Source organism: Eutrema salsugineum, unplaced genomic scaffold, assembly GCF_000478725.1.
Source record: "Eutrema salsugineum unplaced genomic scaffold, Eutsalg1_0 scaffold_1, whole genome shotgun sequence".
In the NCBI taxonomy this organism is placed as follows: domain Eukaryota; kingdom Viridiplantae; phylum Streptophyta; class Magnoliopsida; order Brassicales; family Brassicaceae; genus Eutrema; species Eutrema salsugineum.
The window spans coordinates 9,316,209-9,339,161 of record NW_006256909.1 but is presented as its reverse complement, the minus strand read 5'-3'; the positions used below and the strand labels follow the sequence as shown (position 1 = coordinate 9,339,161).

General features: G+C 34.2%; 6 protein-coding genes across 7 annotated transcripts; 4 read left to right on the top strand and 2 right to left on the bottom strand.

The window, feature by feature from the left end:
- Positions 1-913: 913 nt before the first annotated feature.
- LOC18030453 (phospholipase A1-IIgamma) lies at positions 914-3,438 on the bottom strand. Its single transcript, XM_006414026.2, has 4 exons — positions 3,001-3,438; positions 2,022-2,405; positions 1,683-1,912; positions 914-1,416 (listed from the first exon to the last, which is right to left on the bottom strand). The coding sequence occupies exons 1-4, from the start codon at positions 3,298-3,300 to the stop codon at positions 1,020-1,022; spliced, it is 1,311 nt and encodes a 436-aa protein (XP_006414089.1). The 5' UTR covers positions 3,301-3,438; the 3' UTR covers positions 914-1,019.
- Positions 3,439-9,749: 6,311 nt separating this feature from the next.
- LOC18030452 (protein CHUP1, chloroplastic) lies at positions 9,750-13,326 on the top strand. The gene is made up of 6 exons (XM_006414025.2): positions 9,750-11,238; positions 11,420-11,551; positions 11,639-11,820; positions 11,917-12,028; positions 12,829-12,966; positions 13,059-13,326. The coding sequence occupies exons 1-6, from the start codon at positions 9,997-9,999 to the stop codon at positions 13,188-13,190; spliced, it is 1,938 nt and encodes a 645-aa protein (XP_006414088.1). The 5' UTR covers positions 9,750-9,996; the 3' UTR covers positions 13,191-13,326.
- Positions 13,323-14,907, bottom strand: LOC18030450. The gene is made up of 6 exons (XM_006414023.2): positions 14,766-14,907; positions 14,213-14,323; positions 14,018-14,116; positions 13,821-13,925; positions 13,640-13,743; positions 13,323-13,549 (listed from the first exon to the last, which is right to left on the bottom strand). Exons 2-6 carry the CDS (start codon positions 14,298-14,300, stop codon positions 13,469-13,471), a joined length of 477 nt encoding a protein of 158 aa, XP_006414086.2. The 5' UTR covers positions 14,301-14,323; positions 14,766-14,907; the 3' UTR covers positions 13,323-13,468.
- A 189-nt stretch (positions 14,908-15,096) lies between these two features.
- LOC18030449 (replication protein A 14 kDa subunit B) lies at positions 15,097-16,189 on the top strand. Its single transcript, XM_006414022.2, has 3 exons — positions 15,097-15,221; positions 15,529-15,786; positions 15,912-16,189. The coding sequence occupies exons 2-3, from the start codon at positions 15,531-15,533 to the stop codon at positions 15,974-15,976; spliced, it is 321 nt and encodes a 106-aa protein (XP_006414085.1). The 5' UTR covers positions 15,097-15,221; positions 15,529-15,530; the 3' UTR covers positions 15,977-16,189.
- Positions 16,190-19,357: 3,168 nt separating this feature from the next.
- On the top strand, positions 19,358-21,531 carry LOC18030448 (probable inactive dual specificity protein phosphatase-like At4g18593). 2 transcript variants are annotated; one of them, XM_024149568.1, is made up of 4 exons: positions 19,358-19,472; positions 20,035-20,073; positions 20,889-21,140; positions 21,234-21,531. In XM_024149568.1, exons 3-4 carry the CDS (start codon positions 20,903-20,905, stop codon positions 21,413-21,415), a joined length of 420 nt encoding a protein of 139 aa, XP_024005336.1. In that variant the 5' UTR covers positions 19,358-19,472; positions 20,035-20,073; positions 20,889-20,902; the 3' UTR covers positions 21,416-21,531. The 2 variants fall into 2 exon arrangements, with proteins under 2 accessions (XP_024005336.1, XP_024005337.1); XM_024149569.1 differs by lacking the exon at positions 20,035-20,073 and having other exon boundaries at positions 19,392-19,472.
- A 261-nt stretch (positions 21,532-21,792) lies between these two features.
- Positions 21,793-22,953, top strand: LOC18030524 (pollen-specific protein-like At4g18596). Its single transcript, XM_006414020.2, has 2 exons — positions 21,793-22,059; positions 22,478-22,953. The coding sequence occupies exons 1-2, from the start codon at positions 21,888-21,890 to the stop codon at positions 22,822-22,824; spliced, it is 519 nt and encodes a 172-aa protein (XP_006414083.1). The 5' UTR covers positions 21,793-21,887; the 3' UTR covers positions 22,825-22,953.

The following is a 22,953-nucleotide window of genomic DNA, read 5'->3' as shown; positions in this document are numbered from 1 at the left end:
TGTGAGATGAAGAAATCGTTGGTGGCTTTTTCCAGCATAAGAAAAAGAGAATTGATAAGAAACACCAAGTGGAATGAGGATTTGCGGATGCAAAAAAAAAACATCCCATGAAAAATCGATGAGTTGAAATCATCCTTGATAATAGTTAGAGAGAAAGGAAGAGATTTTCAAGCGTGAGCCAGAGTTCATGGGCAGAGCAATCAGTCCATTAAATAACATGCATCGCTTAAAACAAATAAATTATTTACCAATTCTACTTTTATTTTATTTTCTTTTCAAAATACCTCTTATACTTATAAACAATATTTTTCTTTTTGTGTGTACAAAGACTATTAAATATTATTAAATCCATACGATAATAAGAATTTCTGACTCTTTTGTAGGGATCTGTTTCGATGGACGAATGTATTCTGAATTTCAATGTTCTGAAGAAAATTAAAAAAAGTATTTGATGTATTTAAAATGTGTATAAGAAGCTTACTTGGTAAACAGATTATGAAACTTCATAATCCTGACTCTTTAAATCAATAACTACGTTGTATTGTAAATAAAAAAACATATATCTTAACTTTGGTCAACTAATTTGTTTTCTGGTATCTCTCTCTCTCTCTCTCTGGACTGTGTCATTTGCTCATTCAATTCACGATGTGTGATGACGCTGTGCAACTGGACGGAGAATTTTCAAACTGAACTTCATTTCATTTATATCATGATTTCAATCAATTAATCATAGCATGAGAGTTGCATTGACGTTTACCAGCAAAAATGTTTAGTTTATTAAGTTTTCTAATTATAGATCTTTCATTATTACTTTAGTCGTGGATGGTTTGATAATATTAAGCGATTTGCTCATAGAGTGATGATACATTCAATTTTTTATATTCAAAAATATCTTAAAAAGAAATACAACGTGAAACTTTGGCCCAAAAAGAAAAAAAGAAATACAACGTGAAACATATGCATTTAGAAATACAGTCTTTTCCAAACATCAACATCCACTTGACAAACCAAAACAAAAATCAGAAATAAAAATCTTCATTATCATCAATCTCATGGTCCAATAATTTCCAAGATCCATCGTCTTGTTGGACCATACCTTTGTTTTTAAGAACCCTCCAATGTCCTGGGATCATACATTCGTCTTTTAACCCATCGACAGATTTATTGACCAATCCAATGTCTCTTTTCACATCAAGTCTAAATAAGTCAGATTTGGCCGTCCCTTGAGTTCCAGCAACGCCGTGCAAGTAAGCCTCTAGGCAGTGAAACGTCGCAAAGTTTCCTGGAGATTTCATGTATTGTGACTTTCTTGTGTCTATTGGAAGCTCGTCTCCGACTTCGGCGTAACCTAAAGGTGGATAGATCGGAACTACGTCCGGTAAATTCCTTATTCGTAAGACTCGGAGATCTTGCAATCTGTTTTAATTGCATTACAAGTCACGTTAACATTTGAAAAATTAAAAGAACGTACCATGCAAAATAAAACGAGGACTTTTATTGTATGCTTTTTTTCACCAAACTATAACAAAATTCGCGTAATCCTAACACTCATTAATATAACACGATGTTTAAAGATGAATTTTGAATTTCGGCTTATTAAATAATCAATGAAAAATGGTAATATTTTTGTTAATAGATGACAATTTAGTGTTGTAAACATAAATCGTTTTAGCTAGACGTACCCGTAAAATAACTTCATAAAGTCCGAATCACCAACACGAGGACTAGCAAAGACAAAGGCCGTAACGGGACAAGATTTGTCAGGACGACTCTTTGGTCGGTTATAACCATTAGCCACAATATCCGTCGCATTAAGCGTTGCAAGCGCAGCTCCAAGGCTATGACCACATACAGTTATACTAACCTCTTCCTCCTTATACTTCTCCAACAACCTCCCGATCTCTCGCAATACCTTTTTCATTTCCAAAGATTTCTTTCACAGATTCAATTTCTCAACAAAAAACAAAAAAATACCACAAGGGCAAAATCACCAATGTTAAACAAGTGACATATAAACATACCTGGTCACGAGCATTGGCCTTATTAAAATGTGAACGTTCGTCTTGAGACATGTAGATTGAGTACCAACCTTGATGAATTTGTACGTGATCGTTATTATCACCGAAGATTTTGTTTGCGTTGACCAAACTGAAATCGAAGTCGCTGACCCATTCAAGTGGTTGCACTGAGCCTCGCCAAGCAACGACGATATCTCTCCGACCAAGAATCGCCGTTCCTTGGTCGTCTGTGACCGCCACGTAACCCATCCAATTCGATTCCTTTGTCCATCCCTCACGTGACATTGGGAACAATAGGAATGACTCAGGCACGTGGATCTGCGATGTCGCGTACAGAAACTTCGTCACTTTGTACTTTGTGTAAGGGTGCGCTTTCTCTAAACCAACCTGAGTTTTCAGAATAAAAACAAAAAAAAAAACAAAGTTTGCTTTAGATTTCTTTTTCTTTTTTGGCTAAAAAGCTCTAGGTTTCTTGCATAAGAAGAAAACGCCTTCTCTCTGTTATTATTATATATGTATTAAATACATATGTCTTGCGTCGATTAGTGACATTTAGGCAAAGTAGGAAAAAAATGAAATAAATAGAACGTATGTACACTATAGCAAATATGTCATATTGTATCATCTAAATCTAATTGTTTTACGTAGTTGTTTGACTGACGTAAAACAGAGTCATGATTTACCAAAGATAAAAGAAATCTATCTTTTTTTAAGGATTTTTAGTTTTTCTTTTTTTAAAAAAAAAAATGTTTAAAAGTAGTTTTATTTTATTTCGATTTTTTTTTTCATTTCATTTCACAACAACAACATCTTCGATTTACCAAACGTAAATTATGAATCCAAAAAAGTCTAAAATTCGTTAAAAACATTGTTCAAAATGGGATATTGAAGGGAATTTTTTTTTTTTTTTTAATGTTTCATGCTTCTAAATATTACCAGCCATAACGTTTATATGTTAATTTTTATTGTACTTCGAAGTTACCTTGGAAAAGAAGTCTTTTCTGGAGTAAATGCTAGCGCCAGCGAATTTAGATTCAGTGTTGATATTGAAAGTATCATAACCAGCCTGAGCCATCTCGCCGTAATGTATGATATATTGCCGGAGATCTTGATCCAACGGGTGTAACATCCCTTTCCAATGGTTTTGACCGCTTAGTTCTCTCCATCTCTTTGCGATTTCTCTAGATACTATCAACTGCTCCTCCTCTTTCTTCTTCTTCTTCTTTGTGATTCTCGTGAAGCTAAAACACCTCGCCACTACTCTCTTGTCTTCTTCCTCCATAATATTTCTGATGTTTAATGATTCTTGTCTAGTTTAGGCTCGGAGAAGCTCTTTGGATCAAAGAAGATAAGTTGTGATGAAAATTTTGGAGATAAAATATGGTTTGGTGAATATAAATATATGTTGGCGTAACTAGGGCGTGTTGCAGAGGAAGTATCATCCTCGAGATTATGAAATATATACATACATCATCTTTGATATGCAAAAAAAAATTTATTTTCTTAATCTATTTAAAAAGGAAGTTCTTTTAACGTTTAAGGAAAGCAATAGCTGACCTGTATCTACATACAAACGATTCTTTTTTTTTCCTTTTGAATGGGACCAACCAAAAAGAAAGAAAATTCCCTTTTTTCTCTAAACTACACGATTTAGACTGTTTAACCAAACCTAAAAATGATGAGTTTAGATTCGTGTAAAAATGAATCACCCAAATTGAAGATATGTTTTATGGAACCTAAACTGAAACTGAAACTGTACCCAACCTTACCAAACTTGATTCATTTTTAACCGTAAAAGAAAAAAAACTAACATAAAGAAGAAGAAAAAACATAAATGTACATCTGGATAATGTTTTCGAATCATATTGCGTGAAAGCATTAGTGTGACATTGGTGTCACTAATTGTCAATTGCTTGTAAACTTGGAGCAAGCTATCTTAGAATATGCTTTGAAAAGGCCGATTTAGTATTATTTTCTGTTGAATAAGATCATATATTCGTTTTGGTAGTAGAAAATTTTCAAAATTATATTTGCAACATATTTCATACAAATAATTTAATCTTATCTCAAACAATAACATAGAGCCATGAATTCTTCCGAATTTGACGGTCATATCATATGTATGTTAAGAACTAAAAATTCACACATATCAATTACGTGACTTCAGATCACGATTCACGAATATGGATTGTTATATTGATACTGTATATTATCTAACTATGGAAAGCTCCATAATACCATGGAGCTCTACTATTTAAATCCGTGCATTAAGTATATCACGTTGTTACTAATTTACTATTACTAAATGTCTAAATCTATAAAACATATCAGAGTTGGCCGGTTTACTTTTCTTGCTCTAGAGTTTGTTACCTAAGAAAAAGAACAAAGGTACAACTAATCCAAAATAAACAAATGCTGTAACTTTTTGTTTAGTTCGGTTACTTTTCCGGTTTAGTTTGTAAATTCCTCTTTACCGAAACATAAACAAATGTTTCATATTTTCTATAACTAATCCAAAAATCACGAATATTAACAAATTTATCTAAAGTTGAACCCAACCCCAATTTAGTACCATTTATTTGGATTAAACACCTACTTCTTTGTGATAGGGGCATGGCAGGAGGTTTCGGGTTGGAACGGATACAAGTGAAGAAAAATGTATACAGAAGAACAACAGACAAAACATCACACGTGAAGATGGAGTTTTAATAGGGCGATTACTAATCTTAAAAACACTATCAAATCCAGCAAATTCAAGAGGACGACTACTAAACTTAAAACTCATTATCACAAAAGCGATAAAGAAAATTAAAGAAATACATCGATTAAAGATCCCATCGTAACACGGAAATCACATAACACACCTATTTTATCATCTAGATGCACTACGTAGTCTTAGTCCGCCTTTTTCAGAAGGAGCCTCCATCATAAGATTTTTGGCATCCAACAGGTTTTTCCATCAACCTTTTATAGTTGAAACCTTTTAGTCCATTTTTTTTTATTGTATAATATTTTGTGCCTAGGCATATGGAAATACTTGATACTAGGGTTGATGGATCCAAAGTAGCCAATAATTTGTCTTTTGTGATATTCTTTTGGAGTTTACACCTACTAAGGTTGATACCTAATTAGATTTTCTTCTTTTCTATAATTTTAACGTATCTATTGTGGTATGTGGATGTTCAGGAAGAACGAACTCCAGATATTAATTATGGAGCCAATCGATCTCGAGTAGGCAGCCGTCAGAGAGAGGAAGGCTTTGAAAATGGGCTTGCAGCGTCCATCTTTTGCCACACAAAGTTAAAATGGTTTTACATGTCATTTTTGACCGTCAGAAATGTATGGTGAAATTTTGATAAAATTATGACATGGTACTGGACCTACTGGTATATATGTAAATACCTTAGTTGCTGAAGCTGATCTAGCAAAGGACGAGCACTTGGATGCTAAGCTGGACCAATGAGAAGGAAGAAGCTAACTAAGAGTTGGCGGTTAGAGATTGGAGAAGCTTGAATAGATGCATTTTACATTTCTTGTAGTTTTATTGAATAGATACTGAGACTGTTAGAGGGATCTATTGTGTATGAGAAACCAGTAAAGTGTTTTCTTATCGATCAATCATCAATGTCATCATACTACTTTGTATATGATAAATATATGATTGTACAGATGCACGAATGCCAAATGTACATCCCGTAATAATTGCAGACTTGCAGTATAATGTTAAAGTATTGAATATTTTGGTGAAAAAAAAAATGGTCCTAGCTCTTAAGTCCATACATGACTTGTAAGGCCCATTTCATTATCTAATGGTCACATATAGAAGAAATGGGATAACCTTGAAAGTTCTAGCTGACCAACAATTTGTTCTGTGTTACGCAACAAACTAACAATCTAAGCTCTCTCAGTTCAAGGCTTCAAGCTAATACTTTGGCACGAGAAATTGCATTAAGTATCATATACAAGGCGGACGATTTCAGTCTTACTTAGCATTGAGAGGTCCGGCTTGGTTCCATTTAAGGATTAGTGAAGAAGCTAGCTATAGAGGTCAATGGATGTTCGTATTACTATTATGACATGTTTCTAATTTTTTTGTTTTTTTTTTTGGGTTTATTTAGGAGAACTTTGTTCTGGTTTTGTATTCTAGACTGATTTATGGCTGTTCGATGGAACTGATGAAAAAACGAACTTTTTTTATAAAAAAATAATATATGAAAAAGTCAACATATGAAAGTCAGCCTGTGTTTTATTTCTATTTTAAAAATAAATTAAAAATGTCGATCTAGCAACAACAAAAGCCACTTCTTTTATAGAAAGACTGAAAGAGTTATTATCATCATTAAAACAAAAAAAAAAGACTGAAAGAGTTAAAACTGTAGTCTAAAACTTCAAAACGTATCAATTACTCCTATAGCTAATTACTGCACCAAATATTTCTTTCATCAACATGATCATTGGTTCCCTACTCTTATATCATAACAAAATATTAGTTGCCATTCCTAAATCTATTAATTGGTAAAGGAGATCATACATATTATTTTGTGCTGTCGAATATCTACTCGCTTCAAAAGTACTTGAATCACTACGATGTATATACATTTTAAATCTAATGCTAACTGAAAAAAAGTTAAAAGATTGGCTATTAGATTGATAGGGTTGGTACATTTATGACTGGTCTAGTAGAGATATGGATACCATTTTTTTGTTTGCTTAGAAGAATAAACAAAAGCATGTGGGAAGAGAAAGCTTCGTTTAACACCTCAAATATGGCTAAGTGTCCCCAACACAAATCTTATTCATAAATTCACACATATAACAAAGTTTCATGACCTAACCAACAATTCAATAGAGCCCACTTTTTGAGAAACAAAGATGCAATACTCAAAATAGGAACAGTTCTCTCAACATGTCTAATTACATTTTTGTGAGTATACAAGTCAGCATCACCAACTTCAAGCAGAATTAACCGTCTTTAATGCGACGAGACAATCCTATTTTTATTTTTTTTTTGTGACCAAGACAATCATATTTTTTAAAAGACTACATTGTAAAATAAAGTTTGAAATTATTCGTCTGTTGTAATCTAAACCCTATTACGATGGAATCAAGTTTACAACACAAAAACATGGCACAAGGGATCATTATCAGAAATTCACAACTTTGTGCATAAGATTTAGTTGGGTATGTGTACACATGGGTGAATGTGTATAAATTTGTGTATGTTACAGCAATGTAGAAAAGACAAGATGTTGATTTGTTTAAAATGGACCACCTTGAAAATATTATTTATTGGGGTTTATTCAATTAAACATATACATATACACACATGACTACATATATGTCACCCCCACAAGTTATGTGACATTCTTTTCAATTCTCTGTTCTTTCCCCTTCTTCGCCGCTGCTCACATTAATTCTCCCTTTCCCTTTCATTGTTAGCTAAAAGTTTTTCTCAATAAACCAACTTAATTAGCCTCTTTAAAAACTAAGCAAATGATTACACGTTCTTTTTGGTCTATCTATATTTGGAGATAAAGTTACTATACTGCTCGCGGTGAATTTCTGTTTGATAGAATATAAAGATTCTCTGAAACGAATTTATATATTTTGAAAAACACACATTGAATTAAAAAAAAAAACTATACAATTTAAACTCTTTACCAATGAAATTGACACAGAATCAATTTCCATTGACAATTCGTATATCGTATCGCAGTTTTTAAGAAGATTAATTTCCTATGGACTAAACTTCATAATCGCAGAAAAAATTCTAATGGATTTTGATTCAACAAATTACGTAAAATGTAATTTTAGATGTGACGAGAAAAAACCAGCTTTGCACTATAGCTCATATTAATCATTGTGAAATAATGTATATAAATCGATCATATATGAAGATGCAAACAAGGTTGGAGCAGCACGTGTAGCAGTCCGACTAGCTCTGGAATTGATACAAGAAGACTTGCAAAGTAATCTACACACGTGGAGGTGAGCTGGAAGCTGAGCTGGAGCTGCAGGACGTGCTGGACACTTCAAGAGACGAAAAGCTGACGTGGATAGGAAGCTTGGAGTATCTTGAAGGATATTTGAAGAAAATATCAAGTTTCTTCTATCTTAGGAGAAAATAAGAAAGGTGAAGATTCTCATGAAGATTTGGAGAAATCACAAGGAGGATCTAGGCGAGGAGTAGCCGCAAGTCCTATTATGTATAAATAGGAGTGTGAAAAACCGTGTAAGGTTTTTAACACAACTGAGAGAATATTTAGCAAAGGGTGAGCGAAAATCTGTGAGAGTTTTTGTGAGCTAGTGTGCTAAAGGATTTGGGTGAGAGGTTCTTGAATCACGTATCGATTCAAGAACAAGTGAGACTAGTGTAGCAAATTAAGGTGTGTCTTGAGATTGCTTTAAATCGGGTTCTGTATACTTGTAAGTTATAAACAGATTTACTAGTAAAATATCTTTAAAGAGAAAATCTCTGTGTTATGTTCTGTGTTAGTTCCCGTATTACTACTCTTACATTTTCAATATAGAATAACAAAATCGTTAATCCCTTATTCCTTTACGATAATCTAGATTCTATATGTATTAATGTGTTTGATCAATATAAGAGTAAGGAGAAAGCAATAAGATTTCTGCTGAGAAAGCAATGCTAGTAAAAGTCAGCATCAAAACAGCTTTTTCTTCACATCGTTCTACCTCCAAGTGAATATGTATATAACAATGTACCGGATTGAATTCGAATAATGACACAACGATACTAACAAAAACTATCACATTTCAAATTTATATATTTATATCACATAGTCTATATTTACCAAACTTTGATCTTAAATGTGCAAGTTTACTATTAGCGTTCTTTCCTTTAATTATTCATATATACAATTGCATTAACACGTTAAATACCCATTGGCGTCAATTATACTCTGTTTCATAATAAGTGGTTGATTAGAATTTTATTCTGTAGAAAAAAAATAATGTTATTTTGTATTATACATGTAGATTTTGAAAATAAATTTCAGCTTATTAATTTGAATAAAATTATGTAGTGTATTAATAAAAAAATATTAGAAATACTTCTATATTTTTTTATAAGTACGGTTTTGTTAAAACGATATTTATATTGACACAGAAAGAGAATTATTGAAATTAAACTTAATGAGAGATTTAAATCAACGTCATTAGCAATAAATTTGCTTAATGCTACTAATGCCACTATTAGTTTATATTCTAATCGTCATTCACTATATCCCCTTTATTTCTTTGGTTTGCCACCTAGATTTTATAATGTAACAAGTATTACCTTCACGAACAAAAATCACGCAAATACTATCACAACTTTTTAAATATAATGTACCTTTTTTGGTGTGAAGAAGTAATGAAACTTTATAATCTGTTTCATCATTTCATCATTCTGACCCTATATACGATTCTACCATTCTCAGTACTGCCGATGAAAACTGAAACTGTAAAAGACAAAGGTAAATAAAGAGAAGAATCGAGGCACCAAACCATAAACTAAAGTGTTCTTCTTACTTCTTTTTAAATTTTGAATCCAAGAGGAACAGAAGAACGTTCCTCGTTATTCGTGTACACTACTACTACTTCAAAAAAAAAAGCACAGTGTTTCAATTTCATATGCTAAAATGTAAATTATTCTTCCAACGGTCGAAAAAGGCAAAGCATTTTAACCAATGATTTAATAACAAGAAAAACATTACAAACCCAAAAAAATCAAAAATCAAAACTTTATTTTATATTCCTCTCATTTCATCTTCTTCTTAATCCAAAGGCCCAAACTTTGAATCATCACTCATCACTATCACTCTCTCTCCTTCTCACTCTATAGAACTGCACGGACAACGACATGCTTTTAATTTCCATGCAAATCCCTCCTTTCTTCTCAAGAAAATTTTGAAAATCACTCTCAAATCAAATCAATCAACGAATTTGAAGCTTCACTCTATTTTCATCATCATCAATGGTGGCTGGTAAGGTCCGTGTGACCATGGGTTTTCACAAATCACCTTCAAGCAAACGAAAAGATATGACCTCTCCTCTTCCTCTTCCTCCTCCGCCTCCTCCTCCGCTTAAACCACCTTCAGTTTCAGCTGGTAAACCGGCCAATCCTAATTCCAATCAGAAACCCGGTTTCACTCGCTCTTTCGGCGTTTACTTCCCACGCGCTTCAGCTCAAGTACACAACGCTTCCTCTCGCTCTTCCGATCAAAACGGCGTCGTCTCTGAGCTCCGTCGTCAAGTCGAGGAGCTTCGCGAGAGAGAAGCTCTGTTGAAGACGGAGGTTCTCGAGCTCAAGCTACTCAGGGAATCAGTCTCCGTTATCCCGTTGCTCGAATCGCAGATCGCGGAGAAGAACGGCGAAATCGAGGATTCGAGGAAAGAGACGGCGAGGTTAGCGGAGGAGAACGAGAGATTACGGCGAGAAATCGAGACGATCGAGGAGCTGAGGAGAGAGAGCGAGAGGAGAGAGAAGGAAATGGAGGCGGAGACGGTGGAGCTCCGGAAACTCGTCTCGTCGTCGCTGAGGGAGAGTGACGACCACGCGCTCTCGGTTTCTCAGAGGTTTCAGGGTTTAATGGATGTGTCGGCGAAATCGAGTCTAATCAGGAGTTTGAAACGGGTCGGGTCGATGAGGAATATACCCGACCCGATTCCGAACCAAGACAGCAACAAAACCGTTTCATCCGGCGACGCCGACGGCGACATTTACAGGAAAGACGAGATCGAGAGTCATTCAATGAGTAACTCGGAGGAACTCACTGAGTCATCATCACTCTCAACCGTCAGATCTAGGGTTCCGAGAGTCCCAAAACCACCGCCTAAACGGTCAATTTCATCCAACGGATTAGTCGATTCAACAGAGAACGGAGCAGATCCGCAACCGCAGAGAACAAATCCACCTCCACCTCCGCCTCCGCCGCCGCCGCCACTTCTTCACCCACCGCCTCCTCCGTCCGTTTCCAAAGCCCCACCACCGCCTCCACCACCGCCGCCGCCGAAGAGTTTAAACATAGCGTCGGCGAAAGTAAGACGAGTGCCGGAAGTGGTGGAGTTTTATCACTCGTTGATGCGAAGAGACTCCACAAACTCGAGAAGAGATTCCACCGGCGGTGGCAACGCCGCCGCAGAGGCGATACTTGCTAGCTCCAATGCCAGAGACATGATCGGAGAAATCGAAAACCGATCGGTTTATCTCCTCGCGGTAAAATTCTCTTTTTATTTCGGTTTAGCCTCTCTTTTAGTTCCTTTTTTTGTCTTGCGTCAGTGAGAATTGACCGGTCGTTCCACTTTTCCCTCGTCCTTTTCCGAGAACCATTTCGCTAAATTTCAAAATTCAAAATCATAAACCGGTTTTTGCTTTAATTTTAAACCGAACATTGCAGATAAAAACCGACGTAGAAACGCAGGGAGATTTCATTAGATTCTTAATCAAAGAAATCGAAAACGCTGCGTTTTCAGACATCGAAGACGTCGTGCCTTTCGTCAAATGGCTTGACGACGAGCTCTCTTACCTGGTATGAAACTTTTAAAATCTCCCGAATTTAGAATCCAATTTCCTTCAAAATTCTTATGGGTTTTTCAAATTTGGTGTTTTTTCCAAGGTTGATGAAAGAGCAGTGTTGAAACACTTCGAATGGCCGGAGCAAAAAGCCGATGCGTTGCGTGAAGCAGCGTTTTGTTATTTCGATCTGAAGAAACTCATATCGGAAGCTTCTCGTTTCCGGGAAGATCCTCGTCAACCTTCAGGCTCTGCTCTCAAGAAAATGCAAGCTCTGTTCGAAAAGTAAACTGAAAAATTCCAAGTCTTCGTTTCGTGTTTTCAAGCCCAAGTCTTTTAAGTAAGATCATTAATCAGATCTCATTTTTGTGGGTTTTAAAGGTTAGAACATGGTGTTTATAGTCTGTCGAGGATGAAGGAATCGGCGGCGACAAAATTCAAGACTTTCCAGATTCCGGTTGATTGGATGCTCGAAACCGGCATTACTAGCCAGGTCAGCAAACATTTTACAAACAAAATTATCTCGAGATTAACGTTAATGATCCTTCCTTCTATGTTTCGTGTTAGATTTATTAAATTAAAAAAACAAAAAACAAATCTTGGTTGTGCTTGGTGGTCTGATTACAAATTGATATAATGTATAGTGGTGATTTCTCTCTAGTGATTTAGTTACTAATGGACCATTAGTTACTTCCCGTATTTAGCTATTTATTGCACTTTGATTGGAGTTAAGTGGTGAGGAAGATAATAATATAGAAACAACAAGAACAACAACAATTCTCATGGTCCCCATTTTCTGATAAAGTCAATTGTTTCTGGCACTGGCAGGACAATGTCAAATTGGTTTGATACTGTCTTGTGTGTGTCTTCACTCTATTATTGTTTTGCTTGTTTACATGGTAAAACTATTATGTACTACATGACAAATAAACGTATATACAAATAAATATTGAACAAAGTAAACTTGAATACTGTGTTACTTTAATGTATTTGGGGTTTTCCTATGTGCACGCCTGTGAATTTCAAGATTTTCTCCACTGTATCTTCTTGTCTTCTTCCTTTGTTTTTGCTTTGGGATTCATGAGTTTTATTATACAATTGCATACAAGGATCGAAATGCATATCATTTTGTAATAGATAGACAAATCAAGTATAGAATCAGATTCTCTAAAAGACGTCCTACATTAAGTGTAGTGTGTATCTGCAACTTGAGAAATGAGATTAAAGAAACGCTTAATAAGTCTTGATGTGAAGTTCTGTATTAAGTGTGTAGAGTTATGAATGTGATTTCAGATTAAGTTGGCATCTGTGAAACTAGCGATGAAGTATATGAAGAGAGTATCAGCAGAGCTCGAAGCCATTGGAGGCGGTGGCCCTGAAGAGGAAGAGCTTATTGTTCAAGGCGTTCGATTCGCATTCCGTGTTCATCAGGTAAACTACCTTGGTCATCTTCTGTTTAGGTTTGGCTCTCTTACAACATCTGTTTGTCCCCAACTCTTAAAAAAACCTGTTTTTTTGTTCAGTTCGCTGGAGGATTTGATGCAGAGACAATGAGGGCATTTCAAGAGCTACGAGATAAAGCGAGATCATGCCATGTTCAGTGTCAAAGCCAAACACATCAACATAAGCTTGTTTTTCGATCTACCCCTTGTTGAAGCAATCTCAGCTTCATATCCACACCTCTTTGGTATTTGTTGTCATTTTCTCTATTAAATTTGTTTTTTTAAGACAGATAAATCATGTGAATATACGAAACTCTTCTTGCTGAGAAAAAAAAAAGATCATACTAAATCGAAAACATGGTTATCATATGTACTGATAAAAGCTTCACAAAGAATGCGGCGGCCTAGAAACTAAGAGACATAATTAAACTAGTCCATTATTGTTCTAAAACCCCAAACATAAGCCTGCAATTTTGAAGGCAAGCTCCTAATTACACAACCACCCAATCATCACTGTTGGATCCTTCGTCTCCGGATTCAGACTCATCAACTGTATCTTTTGAGAGTTCCATCTGAAAAGAAAAAATGACGATTTTGGTTTTGTTAGAAGAAAATATATAAGTAAAGACATGGCAAAAGTTATGAGAAACTAGAATGCACACCATTTGAATTGCTCCTGCTCTCTCTGTTTTAGTTTGAGGCATAGCTTCAACATGTTCCACAACCACATACTCTTCATCCGACAAATGACCTGATGCTGCTACACCTGTCAGAAATTTACAAAGACATTACAGATCCATAAACTTAACGGACAGAGAATGAGACAAAGAACGAATTAGTTACCAATTTCAGATAAGCTTGCATTGTTCTCGTTCTCGTTCTCCAAAGAGGAGGTTTCAACAGCCTTCAATGGTGAGTCACCGTCATCACTCTCAGAATCTAATCCATCTATAAGAAAGTTATGAAGATATGTTACTATAATATAAGAGCTCATGGAACATGTTTTAAGGTTAATCATAAGAGTGAGTTACTGGTAGTACCGTCGACAGATGAATATTCAAGGTATTCATTGTAGAAGGTTAAGCCGTCGTAAACGGGAAGTTTCTTACGAGGTCGGATCAAATATGGTAAAGGAACTCCTGCATAATCAATCACGACACACAAAATTTACAAATCACACAAAACTCAGAACTTAAAACAGGAAGAACCAAATGAATAGTGGAAAGAAACCAAACCGCGACAAGTGAGCTCATTATTGCTTTTCCTCTTCCGAGATTCCATTGAGTTAGCAGAAGCAGCATAAACTGGTTCGAACAGCGACATGTCCTGAGCAGGAATCACGATGCCTTGATTCAGAAAACGGTATACGTTAGATTCAATATCATTCAAAAACTTTTATAAGAGAGATATGGCCTATTGGCTATTGGCACCTTAGAACCAGAGAAATCAGCCTACATCTAAGAAAAAGTTTCAAACTTTACGCTAATCGGACTAGCAAAAGATGTGGAAGAACCCTAAGTGATCATCAAATTTTCAGACGAAAAGTTTTAATCTTTGCATACCCAATCGCCGAAAACCTTCGTAAAACAAGAAACTTCAGCTCGTACGAAACAGAAATTTACAGGAAATTTTCTCCACAAGCAAATAATGTAAACCCTAATTTCCCTGATTGTAACTCGAAAGAAGCAAATAACCAGTCTCCAGAAGAAGAAAAAAAATCAGAGAAAATAGCAACGAAAGTGTAAATTATTACTGAGCAGATCAATCCCCAAATAACCATATGATTACCTTCAAAGATTAAGAGAGAATTGTCAATCAGATCTCGAGAAATTGGATCTTCGACGAGATTTTGAAACACAGTCAGGGAAGAATAAGAGAGATTAGCGCGGACGAAAATTACGGATTAGCGATGATGGAAAATCTTTATAGCAATATATAGGATTTTTTTTTTACATTATATTTCCATAAAATAGGGTTAATGACGTATCCTATTTCCTTTTTCACTTAATTACGTATTGTTGTTACTGACGTGTCACTGTTTTCACTCGATACCCAACGGTTTAGCTTACCCGCGAATAGACAACCGAACCCGAAAACCGGTTCGAGCAACTAATCCTTCATTATCTCTAGGCCGCGTGGGAAACTAAAAACTCCTTCGTCTTCTCATTCGTAAATCCAGAAATTAGGGTTTTCTTCCCGCCACCGCGTCCCTTGCCGGAAATTGTCTCCCGTTTCATCTTCCGGGTACTGTTAAATCACAAGGCTTTAGTAATTTCTTCTTATTGGGTTCTCTGATATCTAGTGTAATCTGTTTTTTCGTCTTATTTCAATCATTTTCCTCCTTAGGTCGAAATCTGTAGGCTTGATTCGTTTGCTAGATTTATGAAGCTTTTAGTAATCTAGCTATGAGGATTTGGTTCGATTTGGGTATCGACCACTTACCAAGTTGATAACTTTGATTGGTGACTAGAGAATATGAAATTCCTCAATTTGAAAGATTACTCTAGGCTTTTCAATCTGAGATTCAATGAGAAATGCTTTTGGTTTATAGGTATGGATACTTCAAGTCCTGCTGCTTTTGTCAATGGAGCTTTGTTGAGGCGGTACATTGGTCAGAAAGTGAGAGCAGTGGTTCAAGTTATCCGGTCAGATATTGGATCCGTGACTGGAAAATCGAGTGATGATCAGCAGATTGTCGTCAAGGGTTCTCCTCCTCCTTCTCTAACTACTTACCTCGAGGTAATCGGAATCGCCGAGAGTGAAAACACCATCCGAGCTGAAGTTTGGACCAACTTTGGGGATAATTTCGGTATGCCTCTAGATTTTAAAAATCCTTCCTTTAACCTCTTATTCGAGTATTGGTTTCCTATATAATTAGCAAATCAGTCGTTTGAGTTCTTGTTGTGTCTTGATCTGGATCTTGCTTGTTTGCAGATGCACAAAACTACAATGAGCTATGTAAGCTCGCGAATGGTGAGTTTAGACACATGTTTATCTGAATTACAGAGTACTGGCGATGAATGTCGTAGCTATTTCGTAGCTTTTTTTTGTGTTTCTTGTAGACATATCTCGCATTTGTTTTTTTTAGAGTCAAAGCTCTTCTTTTTTTACATGTTAGTTTCAAGATTGGGCTATTGATCTTGAGGTCTTCGATTTCCGTATCGAAAATCTTCTGTTACGTTTTATGGTAATCTATGTTAGTTTATCTCTGATTGTGGATCGTATGTTTCTTTTTCAGTGTTTTGGTTTATCTTTGGTTTTTCTATTGATGCCATCACATGTGGGCCTTAGATTCTAACATAATCATCCAATGCTTTCATAAATATTCTGTAGTCAATGGTCTTAGACCTACATATATACAGTATCTACATTTAAACTTTCCAAAAAGAAACTATATCTTATATATAAAACTTGCTTAACTCTCTCAACTCTCTCCAACTCTCTTCAGCTGAGTGACACATCAGCATTGGAGAGAATGATACCTGTACATTAACAATATTAATAATAAAAAAACTAACTAAATTTCAAGCAAATACATTAAAGAACAAAAATAAATATTTATATGTATTTATATTAGAATGATATTTAAATTTAATTTAAATATATTAAAATTTATATAAATATTATATAATACAAAACTTTTTAAATGCATTCTATCTTTTTTTTTCAAGTGTTTTAAATTTTAATTTCAAACTAAAAATATAATTAAATTTTATTGTAAGTGAAAACAAATTATGAAACAGAATAAGTTAAAAAGTTTCAAATAGTTTTATATAAAACTCCAAATAATAAAATGATAAAACACAAAGAATATTTAATAAACAATTAAAAAGATAAAAATTATTAAAAAAATAATAATAAAAAGGTGTCCACATGAAAATGTCATACAGTTTTTTAAAAATAAAAAAAGATTGAATCAATAAAATATATATAACCAAAAAAATTCAAAATGGTAAATTAAGAAAGTTAATAAGTATTATATTAGTAAGATTTACAAGAATAATAAGAATATGAAGATCGAAGAAAAATTAAATATTTTTTTCTGATATTCAACGTATATTTTTAAGTGAACTATTACGTTTTCATGCAAAAATTAAAAAAACTAGATTTTTAGTCTCTTATTATTTTGAGAGAAAAATTAGACTATTTGACATAAGTGGTGTAGAAGAGGTTACCAATAATATATCATCAAGAAAAAATCGAAGAAAATATAAATATTTTAAATGCAAAAACATTGATAGTAAACATAAAATTCAATATAAATTATAAAAATATATTATTTAAAATATAAATATGTCCTAGTATATAAAAATATATTATTCTAAAAATAAATTATTTAAATATATTATTGTATTCTAAAAATTCAATACGAAGTATGCGCGAGATCTGTCCTAGTATATATAAATAAAGGGTTTCACTCTTTTCCTATTGGGTCATTCGGCACTCTCTTCAACAATTTTTTTTTTAAATTTTTTTATTTAAATTACTCAACTAAATTACATTAAATTCATTCAACTCATGCAAACAACAGTAAGATATATAGCATATATGACATCTTTATTAGAAAAAACCAAATATGACATCTTAATATATATATATATATATATATAGTGTATATGAATATTTGTTTCTACACAAAATTTTAAAAGTATATTTCAAAAAGTATATTTCCATCAATATGATTTACTATAGTTACTAAATTTAGTGGAACCAATAAAGCATCCTATCAATATAACCATGGTTACATAATTTATAAGTCAAATTTATTTTGGGTCCGATTGGTGATTCCGTTTAAACAAGACGGTTAAAGAATTTTGAGTCGTTGACAGAAAGTGGTTGAAAATTAAGTTTGATTGGTAGCATTACAGCGGTTGAATAACAGTTGAATAGTGTAAGTGTATAACATTATTAGTACAATGTTTTTTAGATAATTATTTATAAAATGATATAATAACACATAATTAAAATTTTATTATGACAAAGTTTTTGATAAATTTAAAATGCACAACCGGTTTTTTGTTTGTCGATGGACATGAATGCATGCACAACTCTTTTTTAAAGAAGTTATATTTAGGTTTTTTTTTAAATATCAGTGATGATAATTGCTTTTAATAACTTTAAAATGCACCTATTGTTTTATAATAAAAAAAATTTTGTCGAGTGAATTGAATGAAATAACAAAAAAAAAACTAACACACACATATACATACAAAAAAAAAGCAAATAATTTTACTAGTTTCTTATTAAAAATCAATATCAAACCACAAATTTTATTATTACAACAAAAACTCTGGCTACAACCACTCATTTGCTCTAAACGCCCATTTTTTTACTGTTTGTAACCGCCCGAAAATTAATCTCCAATTGCCCGAATCTTCTTTCAACCGTCCGTTTCAAACACTGATTACAATCATGGTTTTCAACGTTTTCTCCAACCGACATTGCTGATTGTTAACATTTTTTCACCTGTCTTTGCCAATCGTTCCTTAAATGCTACCAGTCAGACCTTTTAAGAAAACAAAAAATGTAAGGTTATGTTGTACAGAAAAAAAACAGTAAACAAATGTAAATGTAACGTTAATTTGTAATTTAATTCACTAAACTTTCAACCGTGAGTTAATGACATCTCAATTATGAAAAAAATATATCATTATTCAATCTACTACACAAATTAAAGACCAAATTTATGTCTTCACAGTAATTATAAATTGACTGAAAAAAACAGTCCAGTAAAGCACAATTTTTCTAACGTATGGATCATAATGAGGGGAAGAAAATTGGGATTAAACTTCCCATTATGTGATTGATTGAAATCTAAAAGGGAGACAATTTAATACCATAACGTATATGAGTTAAAAACAAATCAATATCTTGAAGAAACAATATCAATATTAAATCAATATCAATATTCGTTTAACCTTTTAGCAACCTTTCATTCACTATAAATAGCTCACAATATAATCTTAAAAAAATATATCACTTGCTGTCAAAACACAAAACAATTCACATTACATACGCACTTATCGAATGTCACAAACAGGTTAGTTGAATGCCAATTAGAAAACCATTTTATATGGGTTTGCAGAATTTAAAGGTTTGCTTGGATTCATGTAGGGTATTTTCAATTTATGTTTTTCCCCAAATTTTTACATCTTCAAAATTTTAACATGATTTTTTGTGTGTTTTTGTATATGAATATTTGTTTCTACACAAAATTTTAAAAAGTATATTTCAAAAAGTATATATTCATATCTAAATTAAAGCAGACATAGAAGTACAGAACGTTGAAGAAAATACTTGAATCTCTCTAAAGCCCACGGCCCAGACAATGTTTTTAACGATAACGATTAAGAACTGGTCCGGTTTGGCTAAACCGGGCTATTGAGAGAGGAAGCCGTCATGGAATAATCATTTAGGACATAACCTAAACCTAAACTGAACAGATTTGTGACGAAGAAGAAATCTGTGTAGCTAGCTCTCCAGCCTTGGCAAAAGGTGATTCCTTTTTGTTTTTTGCTCTGGTTTCTAAAACATTAGTTTGAGGTTTTGAAGTTTGCTTGGTATCTTGTTTTCTTGTGGAGGTTTATAGATTTCTGGTGTAGGGTTTTGTTGTGTGGTTTGAGCTGTTGTTGGTACTGTTCTTCACCGCCGCTGATTCTGATCTTCTTTCTTTTTTTCACGTAAATCGTTACTCTTGCAATTGAATTCCGTGTGAGCTGTTTCCCGGCTGCAATCAAAATCAGTGTTTAGTGACTCATGTATTATAGGAAATCAATAGTTGTTGCAAAGCTGACAACTTTATTAGGGATTTTGAGAATTCTGAATTAAGATCGTCTCGTTTGTTGATTATTACTCTTTAATTATGCAATTTTGGACCCGTGGCCCGTGGGTGGCTTCAAAATCAAAACTTGAGTCTTTGAGTATTGGTTTCCTATATGATTAGCAAATCCCTCCTTTAAGCTCTGATTGAGTCTTTGAGTATTGGTTTCCTATATGATTAGCAAATCAGTTGTTTGAGTTCTTGTTGTGTCTTGATCTGGATCTTGCTTGTTTGCAGATGCAGAGAACTACAATGAACTATGTAAGCTCGCGAATGGTGAGTTTAGACACATGTTCATCTAAATTACAGAGTACTGGCGATGAATGTCGTAGCTATTTCGTAGCCTTTTTTTTGTGTTTCTTGTAGACGTATCTCGCATTTGTATTTTCTAGAGTCGAAGCTCTTCTTTGTTTCATGTTAGTTTCACGATTGAGCTATTGATCTTGGGGTCTTCGATTTCCGTATCGAAAATCTTACTGTTACATTTTACGGTAATCTATGTTAGTTAATCTGATTATGGATCGTATGTTTCTTATTTAGTGTTGGTTTTTCTATTGATTCCATCACATTTGGGCCCTAGAATGTAACATAATAATCCAATGTTTTCATAAACTTTCTGTAGTCAATGGTCTTAGACCTATATCTGTACAGTATCTACATTTAACCTTTAAAATCTTACAAATGAGTTCCAAAGGTGCATGAATCTCTTTTGCACTTTAGTCACATCCACAAAATTATCCAGCATCTGCAGATGCTTGATGATTTTGTGGACGTGACTAAATTGGATAAGAAATTCATGCACTTTGGAACTCATTTACTATGGATTTTGAGAATTCTGAATTAAGATCGTCTTGTTTGTTGATTATTGCTCTTTAACTATGCAATTTTGGACCTGTGGGTGGCTTCAAAATCAAAACTTATACTCGATTCAACAGCAAAGTGAAGAGTTTTAGTCTCGTTTATATACCGAAAACATCCAATGTGCATAGAAACTGAGATTTCTCTGTCGACCTTTTATCTTGATCCTAGACTATTTTGATATAATGAGATTGAAACTTCTTTTCTGAAGGTATCTCTTTTTGTTAACATAGATAGAACAGAAGCTATGACTGAGTTGCAAATGGAGGTGGAGACAAATTCTTCTTCGCAGGAGCCTATTCCCAAGCCTCAAGTCATGTACCGATGTAAGAAATGCAGAAGAATAGTTGCTATCGAGGAAAACATAGTCCCGCATGAACGAGGGAAAGGTGAAGAATGCTTTGCTTGGAAAAAGAGAAGCGGAAACTCTGAACAAGTGCAATGCTCTTCCATATTTGTCGAGCCTATGAAATGGATGCAAACAAGTGAGAATTCTTCTATATAGATATATATCAACTCTGTATCTCAACAAGAATCTTTTGAAGTTGTTTCTTACCACGGTGTTGATTTCTTTGCAGTTCACGATGGATGTGTTGAAGAGAAGCTTCTTTGTTTGGGATGTAACGCCCGGTTAGGTTATTTCAACTGGGCTGGGATGCAATGTAGCTGTGGGGCTTGGGTTAATCCGGCTTTCCAGCTTCATAAAAGCCGATTAGATGAGTGTAAGACCGAGCCAAACCCGAGTCTGGAAACTGTATGAATGGATACTAATGATTATATTAAGCCTTATTATGTGTTGAACATCCTAATGTGTTTGTTTAGTTATAAATCCAACAAAAGTGCATTAGCTTAATGTTTAAGTATATTAAATTCAAACATAGAGAACCTATATGTGTTTTATCTGTTTCTTTCTAATTTTAGGGGAAGAACCAAAGACAGGAAAAACAGGGAGTCAAAAGAAGACACATTTGGAAACCAAAGGCTACAATTAAAAGAAATAACAAACCCATCATTGGTTTTTTTCAAGAAACTAATTACTTGTTAACTAATAAACGGTTTTTTTCAGAATTAACTAAAAATAAGAAATGGTTTTTTCTTGTATAAAACCGAACTTTGTGGTTCTTGTCAATTAGTTGTCCTCTTCTCTAAACATATATCTCAACAAAGAACACGATTATAAAAGAGAAGAGGTATCAAAAAAGACAAGAATCTTTAAATCATTTTTCAAACAAATGGCGAACAAAGCCATCTTCTTCTTCTTTGTCTCCGCCGTGTGCCTGTCGTCTCTCGCCGGCAAGGCCCTCGCTGACGCCGATGACTTTGACCGTTTCCAAATTCAGGGATCGGTTTACTGTGACACATGCCGTGTCCAATTCGTTACCCGTCTCAGCAAATTCCTTGAAGGTATATAATATACAACCCAAATAAATCACACATGCTTAATTGCTTATATTATCAGTCGAATATCCAAAAAAAAAAAAGAACATATTAGTAAAATAACATATGGACGATGAATGATATACATTTTTTCACGTTTTTACGTTTAAAAACGTGATTCCACTATATTTTATCATTCACTAAGTTTTCACGCTTATAAAAATAATTCAACAACATATTTTGTAAGTGTTAAAATATAAATACAAGACAAAAACATCACTAATCTACTGAAACCAAATTTTAATGTTTTGTGATTATTATGTGAAAACTATATTCAACTCAAGTATTTCTGTTGTTGGATTGTTCGACTATTCCAAAGCATACTGGTCATTTGGTTTATTCTATTTTGCTCTTTTATGTTAAATGGTTATTCTAATTTTTGCAGGCGCGAAAGTGAAGCTAGAGTGCAGGAGCAGAGCAAACGGAACCGTAACGTTGACGAAAGAAGCCGTAACGGACAAATCAGGGAGCTACAGAATGGAAGTGACTGGTGACCACGAGGAGGAGGTCTGCGAGCTCGTGCTCGTCCAGTCACCAGACAGTGGCTGCAGTGACGTCAGCAAAGAGGCTTACCTACGTAACGCCGCTAAGATCAGCCTGACGGCGAATGACGGAATCGTCTCTCACGAGACACGTATCGTTAACCCTCTCGGTTTCATGGTTAAGACGCCGTTAGCTGACTGTGCCGCCGCTTTTAAGGAGCTTGGGATCGTTCCTGACGTCACCTTCTAATTATGATGACCACTTTTACCTCCAAAGATCGTTATTTAACTGTCATCTCTATTGTATGTTTTTTTATATACCAAAAAAAAAATTGTAATTTGATAAAATACAAAAAAATGCGGTAATGAAAATAATTTA